Source organism: Caretta caretta, chromosome 21 (assembly GCF_965140235.1).
Source record: "Caretta caretta isolate rCarCar2 chromosome 21, rCarCar1.hap1, whole genome shotgun sequence".
Taxonomy (NCBI): domain Eukaryota; kingdom Metazoa; phylum Chordata; order Testudines; family Cheloniidae; genus Caretta; species Caretta caretta.
The window spans coordinates 9,397,012-9,409,906 of NC_134226.1; the positions used below are offsets into that span (position 1 = coordinate 9,397,012).

The following is a 12,895-nucleotide window of genomic DNA, read 5'->3' on the forward strand; positions in this document are numbered from 1 at the left end:
TCTGCAGTGGAGCCCAGCACACAGAGAGGAACTCTTCTGAAAAACTAGCCCCCATTTTGGGTGCTGAGCCCTTGCAAATCTGGCCCCACAGCTCCCAGCCTTCCGCCACAACCAGCGGGTTGCAGGAGAGAGAACTCGAGGGCCAAGGCTTCGGCTGAGGGCTCCTTCCTGCAGAACCATTTGGAAGACACACAGGTTTGGTGTCGAAGTCAACATTTCTCACCTTCTGCTTCCTCGGCTGGAAAGCCAGCTCCCAGGGGGCTCCAGGACAGGCGGCGCTTGGGAAAGAGTAAATCCCATATGAATCCCAGGAGCGCTTATCCCCACGTCCGCTCTGTTCAGGCCCTGTGGCTTCCCTCCTGGATTCTATTCCACGGGCCAGTGCAGGGTTCCTCAGCTTCCAAAGGAGAAATCACAGGGTTGAAGCTAAGACTGGCAGGGAGGAACAGAGGTGTGTGATGAGTGTCAGCTGCAGCCCCCTGGAGATAACAGGCTACAGCTTTGCTGTGCAGGAAAGGAGCCCGCCAGATCTGCAATTGCAGCAGACCCCATTTTTAAGCCTTGCCTTCCCAGAAGGACCTGGGAAGCTGTGGTGAGCGACCGGCCCATAGTTCCTCTCAAAATCCTGTTAGATTTCGGGGATAGTCCATCAGGGCTGAAGCAGGCAAGCGAGGTGAGAGTTACACCAGAACCCAGCTGGTGACCTGATGCCAGAAACAAGAATGAGGCCCCTGTAACTTTCTGTTTAATATTCATGAGCCAAATTTCCTCTGTGAGCTCTGGAGACTCAAGCCCCATCCCAAGCAGGAATTCACTTCCTGCTGGCTTATTAGGGAAAGGCATGGGGATAGGCTTGCTGAAAGACCAGGAAGGATAACCAGCTTAATTAGTGGGAGGGGCAATTCTGTATCCAAACTTGCTCTGAGAAAGGATGAGAAATTAGGGAGATGGTGAAAAGAGAAAGGAAACGAGGGATTGGGAATAGAGTCTGGTAGTTAGAGCAGGGGAAACTGGGAGACTGGATTTCTGACTCCACCACTGTTTCACTGGGTGACTTCGGCCAAGTTACTTGGTGTGACTTTGGCCCACTGCTCTGTGCCTCAGTTTCCCCATCTGTAAAACAGTCGCATTACCCTGTTTCATTGAGAGATTTGACATTTTTTCATGAAAAGTGCTATGTGGGTGCAACTTGTTACTCAAAAGGAGGAGGAGGAGGAGGAAAAAGGGAAACAGCTGAAAATGAGCCCAGAAAGGAGCAAGAAAACCCAAGACGGGAGCTAGAAAGAGAAGAGCAGAGAGAGTATAACACAGATCAAGCGGGAGAGAGTTGGGATAAGAGGGAGAAATCACACTGAGCTTGCAATGGCACACAAGCTGGGGAGAGGCATGTCCTCTCAGGTTTTATACCCTGGCTCTCTAAAAAGAAAACCTCCTGACTCAGAAATGCTGCCCTGTGGTGTTAATTCAGCATTGTTCTGTGCTTTGTGTCATCATTTAAACCTATAGGTTTTAAATGCCACCAAAGGAGAGCAGCAGCATTTAACACCCACTTTGCACACGTGTAAATGATGACACCGGTTGCACTGCAGTACTGAACCTGTATGTATTCACAATCAGATCTGCTGACTGCTCTTTACTCCTGTGAACTCCGCAGAGCCGGCTCGGCTTTGGGTGGGTGTGAGCCGGAGTCTAGCATGGTTCGTGCACTGTCAGCAGTTCTGATTGCTGGATTGGAGCGAGAAGGAAAGAGGCCAGCCTGCCTCTGTGCAGGGCTGGCTGGTAGGAAACAAACATCATTTTTCTTTGTAAGCCAAGTAGATTTGATCTGGAGTCACAGAGACACAGTAAATTTGGAGCCTTCTGATTAGAGCCGGGAGAAAATCTTTCACACGAAACTTTTTTCAGCAAAAAAGGCAGCTATCACAACACTGCAACGTGTCACAAATTCGTGTCAGTTTCATGGAATTATTTGTTTGGACACCAAAACAAAACAACAAAACAACAATCAGGAAAAAAACCCATCAAAACGTTCAACGTTTTCAGAATGAAACACTTGGGTTATTTTGGTTCTGAAAAAACTTTTTGTTTCAAAACATCCTTTAAGGTTATTAAAGAAACACCCAAGAACGTTAAAACGATGGGCAAAATCGATAGGAAACCTTTTGTCAAACCGAAACACCGCCTTAGCCCTGAAATGATTTTTTTCTTCCACTTTTCCAAATTGCCAATGAACCAAAAAATGCGTTGTTTGCCCAGCTGTGCTCCTGAGAGCATTTTTACAGTGTCACTTTTCAGCATTTAGCCTCACTTTCAGTTAGGCCCAGCTCCAGTGAGCAGTGATTTTTATTTGCATTTTCTAGTGCAGCCGTCAGTATGTAAAAAGAAAAGGAGGACTTGTGGCACCTTAGAGACTAACCAATTTATTTGAGCATAAGCTTTCATGAGCTACAGCTCACTTCATCGGATGCCTCTGTATGTAGGCGTTAATATCACATACATTTAGAAATACATCATTCCCCACCATGCAGAGAACCCAAACTCCCCTTCCTTACTCACGAATTTTAAGCCACTTATTTAAGGGGCAGATAAATCAAGGCGGCCGTGTATGTGTTTGCCAGAAGATCCCATTTGCTCATGAACACAGGAACATCAGAGGTATTTAGGGGGACAAGATTTCAAGGGCTCATCACCCATAACTGGTGATGTACTTGGCAGAGAGCGCAGCACCCAGTGTGTTGAGCTCTTCTGAAAATCTGGCCTCTTTCTCGTTGACATGCGTGTCAGGGTGTGTGGCTGGCGTGCATACTGTTTTTACAAAATTAGGCTCAGGGTTTTTAATCCTGCACACAAGAAGAGGCAGTCTTGACGCAAGGGCGGTCAGGCTAAGCTCCCATCTGAGACCGGACAACTACACCACCTCGGGGCTGGCCAGCACGTAAATGCCTCTCTCCGCTTATGGCGGCGGCAAGCGATGCAGATGTGCAGAGCTCGGGAGAGGCACAGGAGGGTGGGGATGAGTGAGGGGGGGTGCGGGGGGAGAGCGTGGTATGTGCTCATTCCCACTCTCCTCTCGTCCGTCCGTCAGACAAAAGCATGCACTGTGCTTCTGACAGCAGACCCCGGTTCAGCTGGAGAAATCTGTTCCCCATTAGCGTCTCTGGCAGAGTTCGTTACCACAGCTGGCACGCCGGCCGGCCGAGGGGAGAGCGCGGGAGCTGCCAGCAGTCACTAATTAGCACCACAAGTGAGGCCGGGGATTGGGGGGCTGGGGAAAGGCCTTGTCCCGGCCCCCCTTGCCAAGGATGCAGTTTCAGAGCTTAGGGCCTGATCCAGGACCCAGTGGACAGGCTCCTATTTACGTCAATGGACTTTGGAGGAGGCCCTCCAGGAGTAGGGTGACCAGAAAGCAACTGTGAAAAGATGGGACTGAGGGTGGGGGGGTAATAGGCACCTATATAAGAAAAAGTCCCCAAAACGGGACTGTCCCTTTAAAAATGGGACATCTGGTCACCGAATCCAGGAGCAAGAACTGCCTTCGGCTCTTCGGTTCCATCCCCACCTCTCCCCGTCTAGGCTCTACCCCGGCCCTGTACTGTGGGGCTGAGGAGGGCTCTCTAGCCCAGCCACAGACTGTACCCAGCTTCTGTCTGCTACACCGGAGATGGGATTGGATCGGGGTGCCAGGCCGAGCCTGGGGGTCAGCTCAGAAGGCTTGCAGAACTGTTCTGCCTAGACTCAGGGGCTGTGCCTGCCGCAAAGCCCACCGAAATCAAGGGGTGTCTTTCCATTAGCTTCAGTGGGATTTGGATCAGGCCCTCGGTGCACTTGTAGCCTTTCACTTCGTGAGGCTCGGGCTCAGTGCTGCATTCGGTCAGCACTAAAAATAAGTTAGTTCACTGAAACTTTATCCCCAGAGGGCAAGCAGCCCAGAGCGCAAAACCAACATGTGTCACTCTGGCCAACTGACCCATTTGGCCTGGTTCCCCCCACCCCTGAGATGAGCTTGAAACCAGGCCACCCTTAGGCTTTGACTTCGCTATATGCAGCGATCTCCAAGGAATATCCAGGCAGGCAGTGGTGTGGGGGATTCACTAGGGAGAACTCTCCCCTCTGAATGATCCAATGTCCCTACCAAGGTACTAGGGGCTGCTGGAGGGACTGTCTTCCAGCATGCTCATGTTCTTTATCCCCTGGGCCCTTTCTCAAGAATTCAGGGTCTTAACCTCAGTGTCCTGGTCAGTGTTGCCAACTCTTGCAATTTCATGGCAAGTCTTGCAATATTTGCTGTTTTCCTTAAAGCCCCAGATCCTGGAGTCCTGTGATTTTGTGAGACATTCAGCTCCCATTTTTTAAAAGAAACGTTCTAGCCTTTGTGATGGCAGAGAAAAGCTGGAAAACAGGCTCGAACCCCAGAAGGCAAACAAATCAAACGCAAAATGTATAATTGAAAATTCACGATTTTTAAGCTAATCTCATGATTTTGGGGGACTGACTCATGCTTTTTGAACACTCAGGGTTAGCAATCATGTTATCTCCTGCCTCCCCAAGTTCCCTTGGCAGCTGTTTTAATTGCAGCCGCTGTTCGTGGCTTCCCCTCCTTCAGAAAACACTGCGTGCAGCGTCATTGCACAGAGCAGCTGTTGCGTTCCAGCCCCAGAGGTGGGTGAAGTGGCACAGGTACAGAGCCTGGAAATAGAGGCTTATTCCCTGACTTCCTTAAAACCAGTTCACCTTTCTGTGTGGCTGTTTCCAAACTCTAACAAAGGCAGATCCAGTGGAACAACCCATGCAAGTGTCTAGATAGAACCATGGGGAGGAACCCCAGGAGATATCTAAGCAGACATCCATCCCAGTACCCTGTCTCAAAGTGGGGGACAAAATACCAGCAGTTCTGTGCCCTGGGGGCTCTCCCTTAACACCCCTAGCATGATACTCAGAGGAATAAATCCCAGCGGGCTTCTCTGTCCAGCCTCCCTCGTGTCCCTGAAGAGAGAACAAGGAGGATACACTCCAGACTGCTACTGGGGCCCCACTCAATCCCTGACCCCGTCCTAAGCAGGGACAGAACCACTGCTCAATGGCACTGAGGACGGTGGGGGGAAAGTTGTCCTAGGGGACATTTGCCGGGCTCTAGGCCTTGGTCCCCCGATGCTGCCCCAGGCTGAGCACACGACACAGGAGACGTCGGGGGTCAGAAATGCAGGAAGATCTTTATTTACAGTAACAAATCAAACAGACAAAACCGCACAACCCCCCAGCCTTTGCAGGGCGCATTTCCTCTCAGCCCTGCAGCTGAAGGCCCAAGCAGGGTGGGCCGGCATAGCGGGAGAGAGAGCCGGAGCCACTGGCCCTCCCGGCAGGTGCGGTGTCCAACAGCCGCTGCTGCATGGCTTGCACCCAGAGCGGTCTGTCCTTCCCCTGTAACTAGGCGGCCAGGAGAGAAGGCGTTTCGCAGCAGGGAGAATCTGGAATCTCCTCTCCTCACCAATTTGTGCACGGACACGCAGCTTCTCTGCGGGGAAGGCTCTTCAGGGCATCCTTTGTCAACCATCACAGGGGCAGTTAAGGAAGAGGCTCTGTGCAAAAGTGTGTATGTGTGTGTGTGTGTGCATGCATGTGCCCCTGCACACACGCGTGTGAGAGCCCAAGTGCTGGGGCCACAAGGGAGCAGCTGGCTGTGTTCATTGCACTTGCCTGTCTACCTCAGCACTGAGAAGGGGGCGGGGAAGCCACTTCCAACCGCAAAGGGAGGCGGAGGCGTCCGAGCTCCAACTTCCCACCCCAGCCGGCCCCCTGAAGTTCACGGTGCCTTGCTGCCCAGCATCACCGCTTCCTGCCTGGGGCGGGAGGATGAGGCCGATGCGTGCGTTTTGTGCCACGCCTTGGGCCCCGTCACCCGAGTCTGCAGGGCATGAGGTTAGACGGGCCTGTGGGAACCCTGTGAAAAAGTCCTGTCTTTGTACTCTGGGTGCTGGCAGGCCAGCTGCAAAACCCCTGTGGGCTCACGACACCCAGCTGCTGACCAGAGGACACCAGCCTATTCCTTCGAGTTGCAAACTAGCCTAGAATACCAGCGAGCGGGCACCAAGCCCTTGCCGTAGTTTTGAACCAGCAGCCTGGGTGCGCCTGCGATAGCTGCCAAGCAGCTGGCACCCGTGCACCTGGGACACTTTTCTTTGCCAGCCACGGGGCACTCGTGCTGCTACAGCCCTCCAGCAGCCAGCCAGTTGGGGGGGCCCCGTTCACCGATTCCTCAGACAGCCGGTGGCTCAGTGCACGTCCGATCTTTGGCCCAACAAGGCAGCTCAGGGTCTCTGCCAGACGGGAGAGACGGGTCTCTGTACGACTTGCTCTCCTGCTCTTGGCTCAGGCGGCAGGGAGCAGCCACCGCTTGGGGTTACCGAGCCGGACAGCACCGGGGGAGGTAGAGAGAGTGTGTTTGGGTCCTGCAGGTATCCAATGAATCGTCCGCTGTCCCATGGCTCTAAGGCGGCGACTCCCATCCCCGGGTGCTTTCCAGCCTCAGGGTACCGGCTCTGATGGGGTCTCTGGACTCCTCCCCTTTCCATCTCCCTCTCAAATGTTGGCTCAGGAAACCGGCAGGATCCTCCGAACACATGACGCGGGGCAGGTCAAGAAAAATGAGAGCCCAAGGAGTGGGGGGGCGGGGGGAAGGGATCCCCAATCCCAGGCACTCCTGCCCCACCCCCGCCCCCTCCAGTTTATGCCTGGGCGAGGGATTTGGCTCTGGGTTCCTTGCCCCCGGCCCCGCTTCAGGAGGAGAAGCACAGGCCGCAGCACTCCATGCAGATCTCCAGGCAGTCCGCGGACTCGCAGCAGGCGTCCACGATGCCGCAGTCCATGTCGCAGGGCAGGTCGCAGTCGGCGCACTCCCCGGAGCCGCAGCAGCAGCAGCAGATGCAGGAGTCCTCGGAGCTGCAGGAGCCGCAGGTGGCGCAGTCCAGCACAATGTTGCAGAGGGTCAGGAACTCGCAGAAGAGGCAGGAGAGGATGCAGTGGACGCAGCAATCTGAGAAGGGGGACGGGAGAGGCAGGGAGGGAGCGTGGTGAGGGGGGGGAGAGGAGAGAAATGAATGATACCATTATTCACGCACAGCACCGTCCCAGGGCTTGGATGGGAACTTTCCCAACAGGTGTTTTAGGGTTTAACCCCCCCAGCTCCCACAGAGACCACCACAAACAATCGCTTACACTCAGGGCAGAGAGCTGAGACGAGCCCGGGTCTGCTGGGCTCAGGGTGGTTGGTTATTTGGGCCTTTGGCTTCTGCAGACGCACAGGCTGGGGTGGGGCCCACGAAAGGCACAAGAGGGCTGAGCAGGGCTGCCCAGGGAGCTTAGAGACTCCATGGAATCCTCTCGGGTCTTGGCCATTGCTGATGATTGTGTGTGGAAGGTGCCCAGATACTACGGTGATGGGCAGCAGAATAAAACCCTGAGGTAGGCAGACCAAAACCTGAAGGCAAACAAAAAACTCCCCAAAAGTCAGCCGTGAGAAACGGACGGAGCGTTACCAGAATGGGCTGTTTCATTTAAAATGGGGGTGGGGATGCAGGGATGGGGAAGAGTGCATCCCAGAATCTATGGGGCAGGTGTAAGGCCAGCGTGAGGGGGAAGAGTGCGTCCCAGAATCTATGGGGCAGATGTGAGGCCAGTGTGAGGGGGAAGAGTGCGTCCCAGAATCTATGGGGCAGGTGTGAGGCCAGTGTGAGGGGGAAGAGTGCGTCCCAGAATCTATGGGGCAGTTGTAAGGCCAGTGTGATGGAAAAGAGTGCGTCCCAGAATCTATGGGGCAGGTGTGAGGCCAGTGTGAGGGGAAAGAGCGCATCCCGGAATCTATGGGGCAGATGTAAGGCCAGTGTGAGGGGGAAGAGCGCATCCCGGAATCTATGGGGCAGATGTAAGGCCAGTGTGAGGGGGAGAGAGCATCCTGGAATCTATGGGGCAGGTGCGAGGCTTAGTTCTCCCTTAGTGAAGGGATCTCTTAGTGGAGGGCTGGGAGGGACATTACTGAGACTGAAGAGGATCCAAAAACTATGTGAGGGTCATGAGATTAGGGGGCAGGGATCCCAGAACTAACAGGACCAGCATGAGGCTCGAGGAGGTGGGGCAAAGAACCTGGCAGGGACGGGGGAGGCCAGCCCAGAGCAAATAGAGAGAATGTGGGGGGAATTGGACCAGGATCCAAACAGCTCCCTGGCTTGAACGGTAGCATGGGGCAGTCGGCACAAAGCAGTAACTGTGGGCGTCACCCCTTTCATCCTGGGGGCTCCCATCTCTCTCTCGAGCACTGTAGCTCTTGTTCCCATTAGTGGACATGGAGGTTTGGGGAGCTGGGGGTGGAGGGTGGGCAGGGACAGCTGGTACCTTGCTGGGCCTCCACAGGGATCTGCGAGGAGGCAGATTTGGAGCTGCCTTTGCTCTTCTTGCTGCCCTGGCTGTTGATGGAATAGTGCGACTGCAGCTTCCGATGAGGCTTCTGAGAGTTGGGCAGCGAGCCGAGGACGCCGTTCCCTGCATCTCGGTTTGCGCCGCCCAGGTCTGGGACACACCTGGCGCCGTTCTGCAGTAGAGGGGTGCAGTCCATGGGGCTGGACGGCTGGAGACCCCGCAGGGGTGTTCGGACCTGGGGCTGGCCTGCAGGCAAGAGACAGCAGTGTGTTGGAGAAAGCTGCACTCAGAGGAGAATCCCGTGTGGCAGAGAAAAGACCGGTCCTGGCTCTAATGCATATAAAGGGGATTCTTACTGATGCTGCTGGACACAGAGGGGGTTTGTAGGCTGCACTCTCAACCCAGGTGTGTGGATGTGTTTCCAAGCCAGGCTTGAGCATCCACACTAACGCGTCTACACTGCACCACGCAGACCTTCGGACTTGGGTCTATGGCTTGAGCTGCGTCCATGCTGCTAAATGACAGGACTTGGACTTGAGTCACAGCGGGACTCAGGCTCTGACCCACACCCCTCACCCTGTCCTCGGACCAGGGTTATTTCTATTTAGTTTAAATCGATTAGGAACATGTTTAAGCTACATTGAAATAAACCACTCAGACCCAAATATTAGTGGTTTGTGCGGGTTTAAATAAATTGGTTTAAAAATCACACCTTGAATTAAATGGGTGCAACTCTGCATGTAGCTACAGCCCAACCCTGTGTGCTCACAGTTGGGCCAGAGGAGGCTTTTTTGTTCCTCATACAGCATCTAAGGCTTTGTGCTTGACAGCCTCTGCAAGGTTTGCCAATCTCTTGGCAAACATGGACAGCAAACACTATAAATAAGGTGACTTCTTTACAAAGCTCATAATTGGAGCTGGTAGAAAAATAAATAAATTCTAAAGGGGGGGAGGAATGGGCAGGGGAAATTTCCCCCCGTCGAAATGCAGTTAAGCCTGTGTGTAGACAAGACTAAGATAATCAAAGACATGTTTGAGTGGAAAGTACAACCCAGCTAGGCTGGCTTAAGGCTCCGCACATCTAGGGGGAAGATTTATAAAGAGAACTTTAAACAGCCCTGGTCTAATGGAACCATCTGGGAACATTTTACTTGAACTGCGGAGACACGGGAGAGCCCTGACGCCATTTTTTGTTCTTCGTGGAAGGTATCTGGAAAGGCCATTTCTACTGGGCTTAAAGGCCTTTCACAGAATCACAGAAATGTAGGGCTGGAAGGGACCTCGAGAAGTCACCAAATCCAGCCTTCAGCGCTTAGGCAGGACCAAGTAAATCTAGACCATCCCTGACAGGTGTTCATCCAACCTGTTCTTAAAAACCTCCAGTGACAGATTCCACAACCTCCCTTGGGGCCATGGTCCAGAGCTTAACTACCCTGAGGGTTAGAAGGTTTTCCCTAATATCTAACCTTAACCTCCCTTGCTGGAGAGTAAGCCCATTACTTCTTGTCCCACCTTCAGTGGACATGGAGAACAATTGATCACCATCTTCTTTGTAACAGCCCTTAAGATACTGGAAGACTTATCCGGTTTCCCCTCATTTGTCTTTTTTCAAACTAAACACACCCACTTTTATTAAGCTTTCTTCAGGTTTTCTAAACCTCTGATCGTGTGTGTTGCTGTCCGATGGGCTCTCTCCCAATTTAGCCACATATTTCCTAACATTTGGCACCCAGAATTGGACACAATACTCCAGCTAAGGCCTCAACAGTGCCAACAGAGCAGGACAATTACCTCCTGTGTCTTACTTACAACATGCCTGTTAATACACCCTAGACTGATACTAGCCTTTTTCGCAACTGTATCACTTTGTTGACTCACATTCAATTTGTAATCCACTATGACCCCCAGATCCTTTTCAGCAGTACGACCCCCTAGCCAGTTATGCTCCATTTTGTAGTTGTGCATTGGATTTTTCCTTTCTAAATGAAGTACTTGGCACTTGTCTTTATTCATCTTGTTGATTTCAGACCAATTCTCCAATACGTCAAGGTAATTAGCAAACCTCGTTGCCTGCTCTGTCCCCATATCTACTCTAGCGACACCATTGTAGGACCCAACCACATCAGCCACACCATCAGGGGCTCATTCACCTGCACGTCTACTAATGTGATATATGCCATCATGTGCCAGCAATGCCCCTCTGCCATGTACATTGGCCAAACCAGACAGTCCTTACGTAAAGGAAGAAATGGACACAAATCGGACATCAGGAACGGTAACATACAAAAGCCAGTAGGAGAACACGTCAATCTTCCTGGACATTCGATAACAGATTTGAAAGTAGCTATACTTGAACAAAAAAACTTCAGAAACAGACTTCAAAGAGAAACAGCAGAACTAAAATTCATTTGCAAATTTAACACCATTGTGTTGAATAGGGACTGGGAGTGGCTGGCTCATTACAGAAGCAGCTTTGTCTCTCCTGGAATTGACACTTCCTCATCTATCACTGGGAGTGGACTACATCCACCCTGATCGAATTGACCCTGTCAACACTGCTTCTCCACTTGTGAGGTAACTCCTTTCCCTTCATGTGTCATTATATAATGCCTGCATCTGTAATTTTCACTCCATGCATCTGAAGAAGTGGGTTTTTTTACCCATGAAAGCTTATGCCCAAATAAATCTGTTAGTCTTTAAGGGGCCACCGGACTCCTTGTTGTTTTTGTGGCTACAGACTAACACGGCTACCCCTTGATACTTAAGGTCATTTTGAACTCTCACGCTGTGCTCCGAAGTGCTGGCAACCCTGTCCCAGCTTGGTGCCATCCACAAATTTTATAAGCGCACTCTTCACTCCATTATCCAAGCCATTGATGAAAATACTGAATAGTACCAGACCCAGGACTGACCCCCATGAGACTTCATTAGATAACCCCTCCCAGTTTGAGGGCGAACGATGGAGAACTACTCGGTGAGTACGGTCTTTCAACCACTCACACACCCACATAATAGTAATTTCTTCTAGACTGCACTTCCCTAGTTTGCTTATGAAAATGTCAAGTGAGACTGTGGCACGTGAGACCTACTGCTTCCCCCTATCCACTTGGCCTGTAACCCCATCAAAGGAGAAAATTAGCTTGGTTTGGCATTATTTGTACTTGACAAATCCATGCTGGTTATTCCTTATCACCCTTTGTGGAGGGCTGTCAGCAAGGGCCATCTCCAGATTGTGAGGCTCTCTCCCTTCTCGGCCTAACCAGCCAATCCTCGGCCTCCAATCCGCCCCAACTTCAAACAGGGAGATGTGAGGCTGCTGGAAACTAGATCCTCAGCTGGTGTCACTGGTGCAGCCCCGTTGGCTTAGCTACACTGATCTGGCCTGATGCATCAGGGAGGGGGAAAGGGAAGCACAAAGGGGGGAGCGGGAGAAAGGGAGAGATGAGGAAGAAGATGACATAGTAGAGCAAGGGGGACAGGAGGAGGAGGGAGGAGAAGGGATGGAAAATAAAGGGACGAGCGAGTGGAGTCCTTTGGTGGAAGAATGGCCCAGTGGTTAGAACACTGACCTGGTACGTAGGAGACCTGGGTTTCAGACCCTGCTCTGTGTGACCTTGGGCAAGTCACTTAGTGTCTCTGCTTCAGTGATAGCCCTGCCCCCCCTCAGAAGGGGGCTGTGAGGATAAACGCAATCCAGATTGCAATGCATTCAATTGCTATGGTGACGGGGTCATCTAAGATATTCATACCAACAGGACGGGAAAGAAGGGAGCCCGGAAGGCAGGGTTTTAAGAGCGCTCATCACCAAAGAGGCAGAGCTCTTCTGAAAACCTGGTCCATATAAAAGGATAAAAGCCTACTGCTGCTACCAAATAATGAAGTTACTCCTTTGGTGGAGGCGCTGTCCACCACCGGTTCAGCTCCACTGCTGGCGGTAACGTGGCCGGACTTGGGCTGCCACCACTGCTCAGAGAGGGTCTAAATGACGCCCTGGATAAAAACTCCTCTGGACTGATCTATGCGAGTACGACCCTCAGAGCACAGGGTGATTTCCCAAACCAGGCTAGCCCAGACACAGCCCAGGCTGATCCGCTGTCTGAGGGCCACAAGTGGGCTGCTGACCTCAAGAAGGAGTTGTGTGTTCACATTGGAAAACCCAGGGTGGATCCCAGCTTGCTTCCCCCTACCCTGACCCCAGGGGCTGAAAGTCAGGAGGGATCTTGAGAAGACGATGCCCCGAAAGGAAGCTGGGCTATGGATCTCTCTCCAAACAAACCAATGCCGTAATTAAAGGGATCCACAACCTATGGCTGGCCGTTAAAGGGGAGGAAAACAAACATCTGCTTTAGCGGCGACTCCCTCTTGTCCTCGCATTCTGCAGAAACAAGGCAGGATTGCGAATCTCCCTAGCTGGGGCCAAAGGGCTGTACTTTGCCGTGGCCAAACAAGGCATTGCGGGGGGGTGGGGGTGAGGAGCTGGAGAATA

General features: G+C 52.3%; 1 protein-coding gene across 2 annotated transcripts in view; it reads right to left on the reverse strand.

Moving 5' to 3' along the window:
• Positions 1-5,190: 5,190 nt before the first annotated feature.
• The window catches only part of MDFI (MyoD family inhibitor), a 39,104-nt gene continuing 31,399 nt past the window's right edge, over positions 5,191-12,895 (reverse strand). For both annotated transcript variants that reach the window (XM_048826950.2, XM_075121958.1), the window contains exons 4-5: positions 8,386-8,655; positions 5,191-7,030 (exon numbers count right to left, since the gene is read on the reverse strand). In XM_048826950.2, the coding sequence (XP_048682907.2) occupies positions 6,774-7,030; positions 8,386-8,655 (527 nt within the window). In that variant the 3' untranslated portion in view covers positions 5,191-6,773. The remainder of the gene's footprint in view (positions 7,031-8,385; positions 8,656-12,895) is intronic.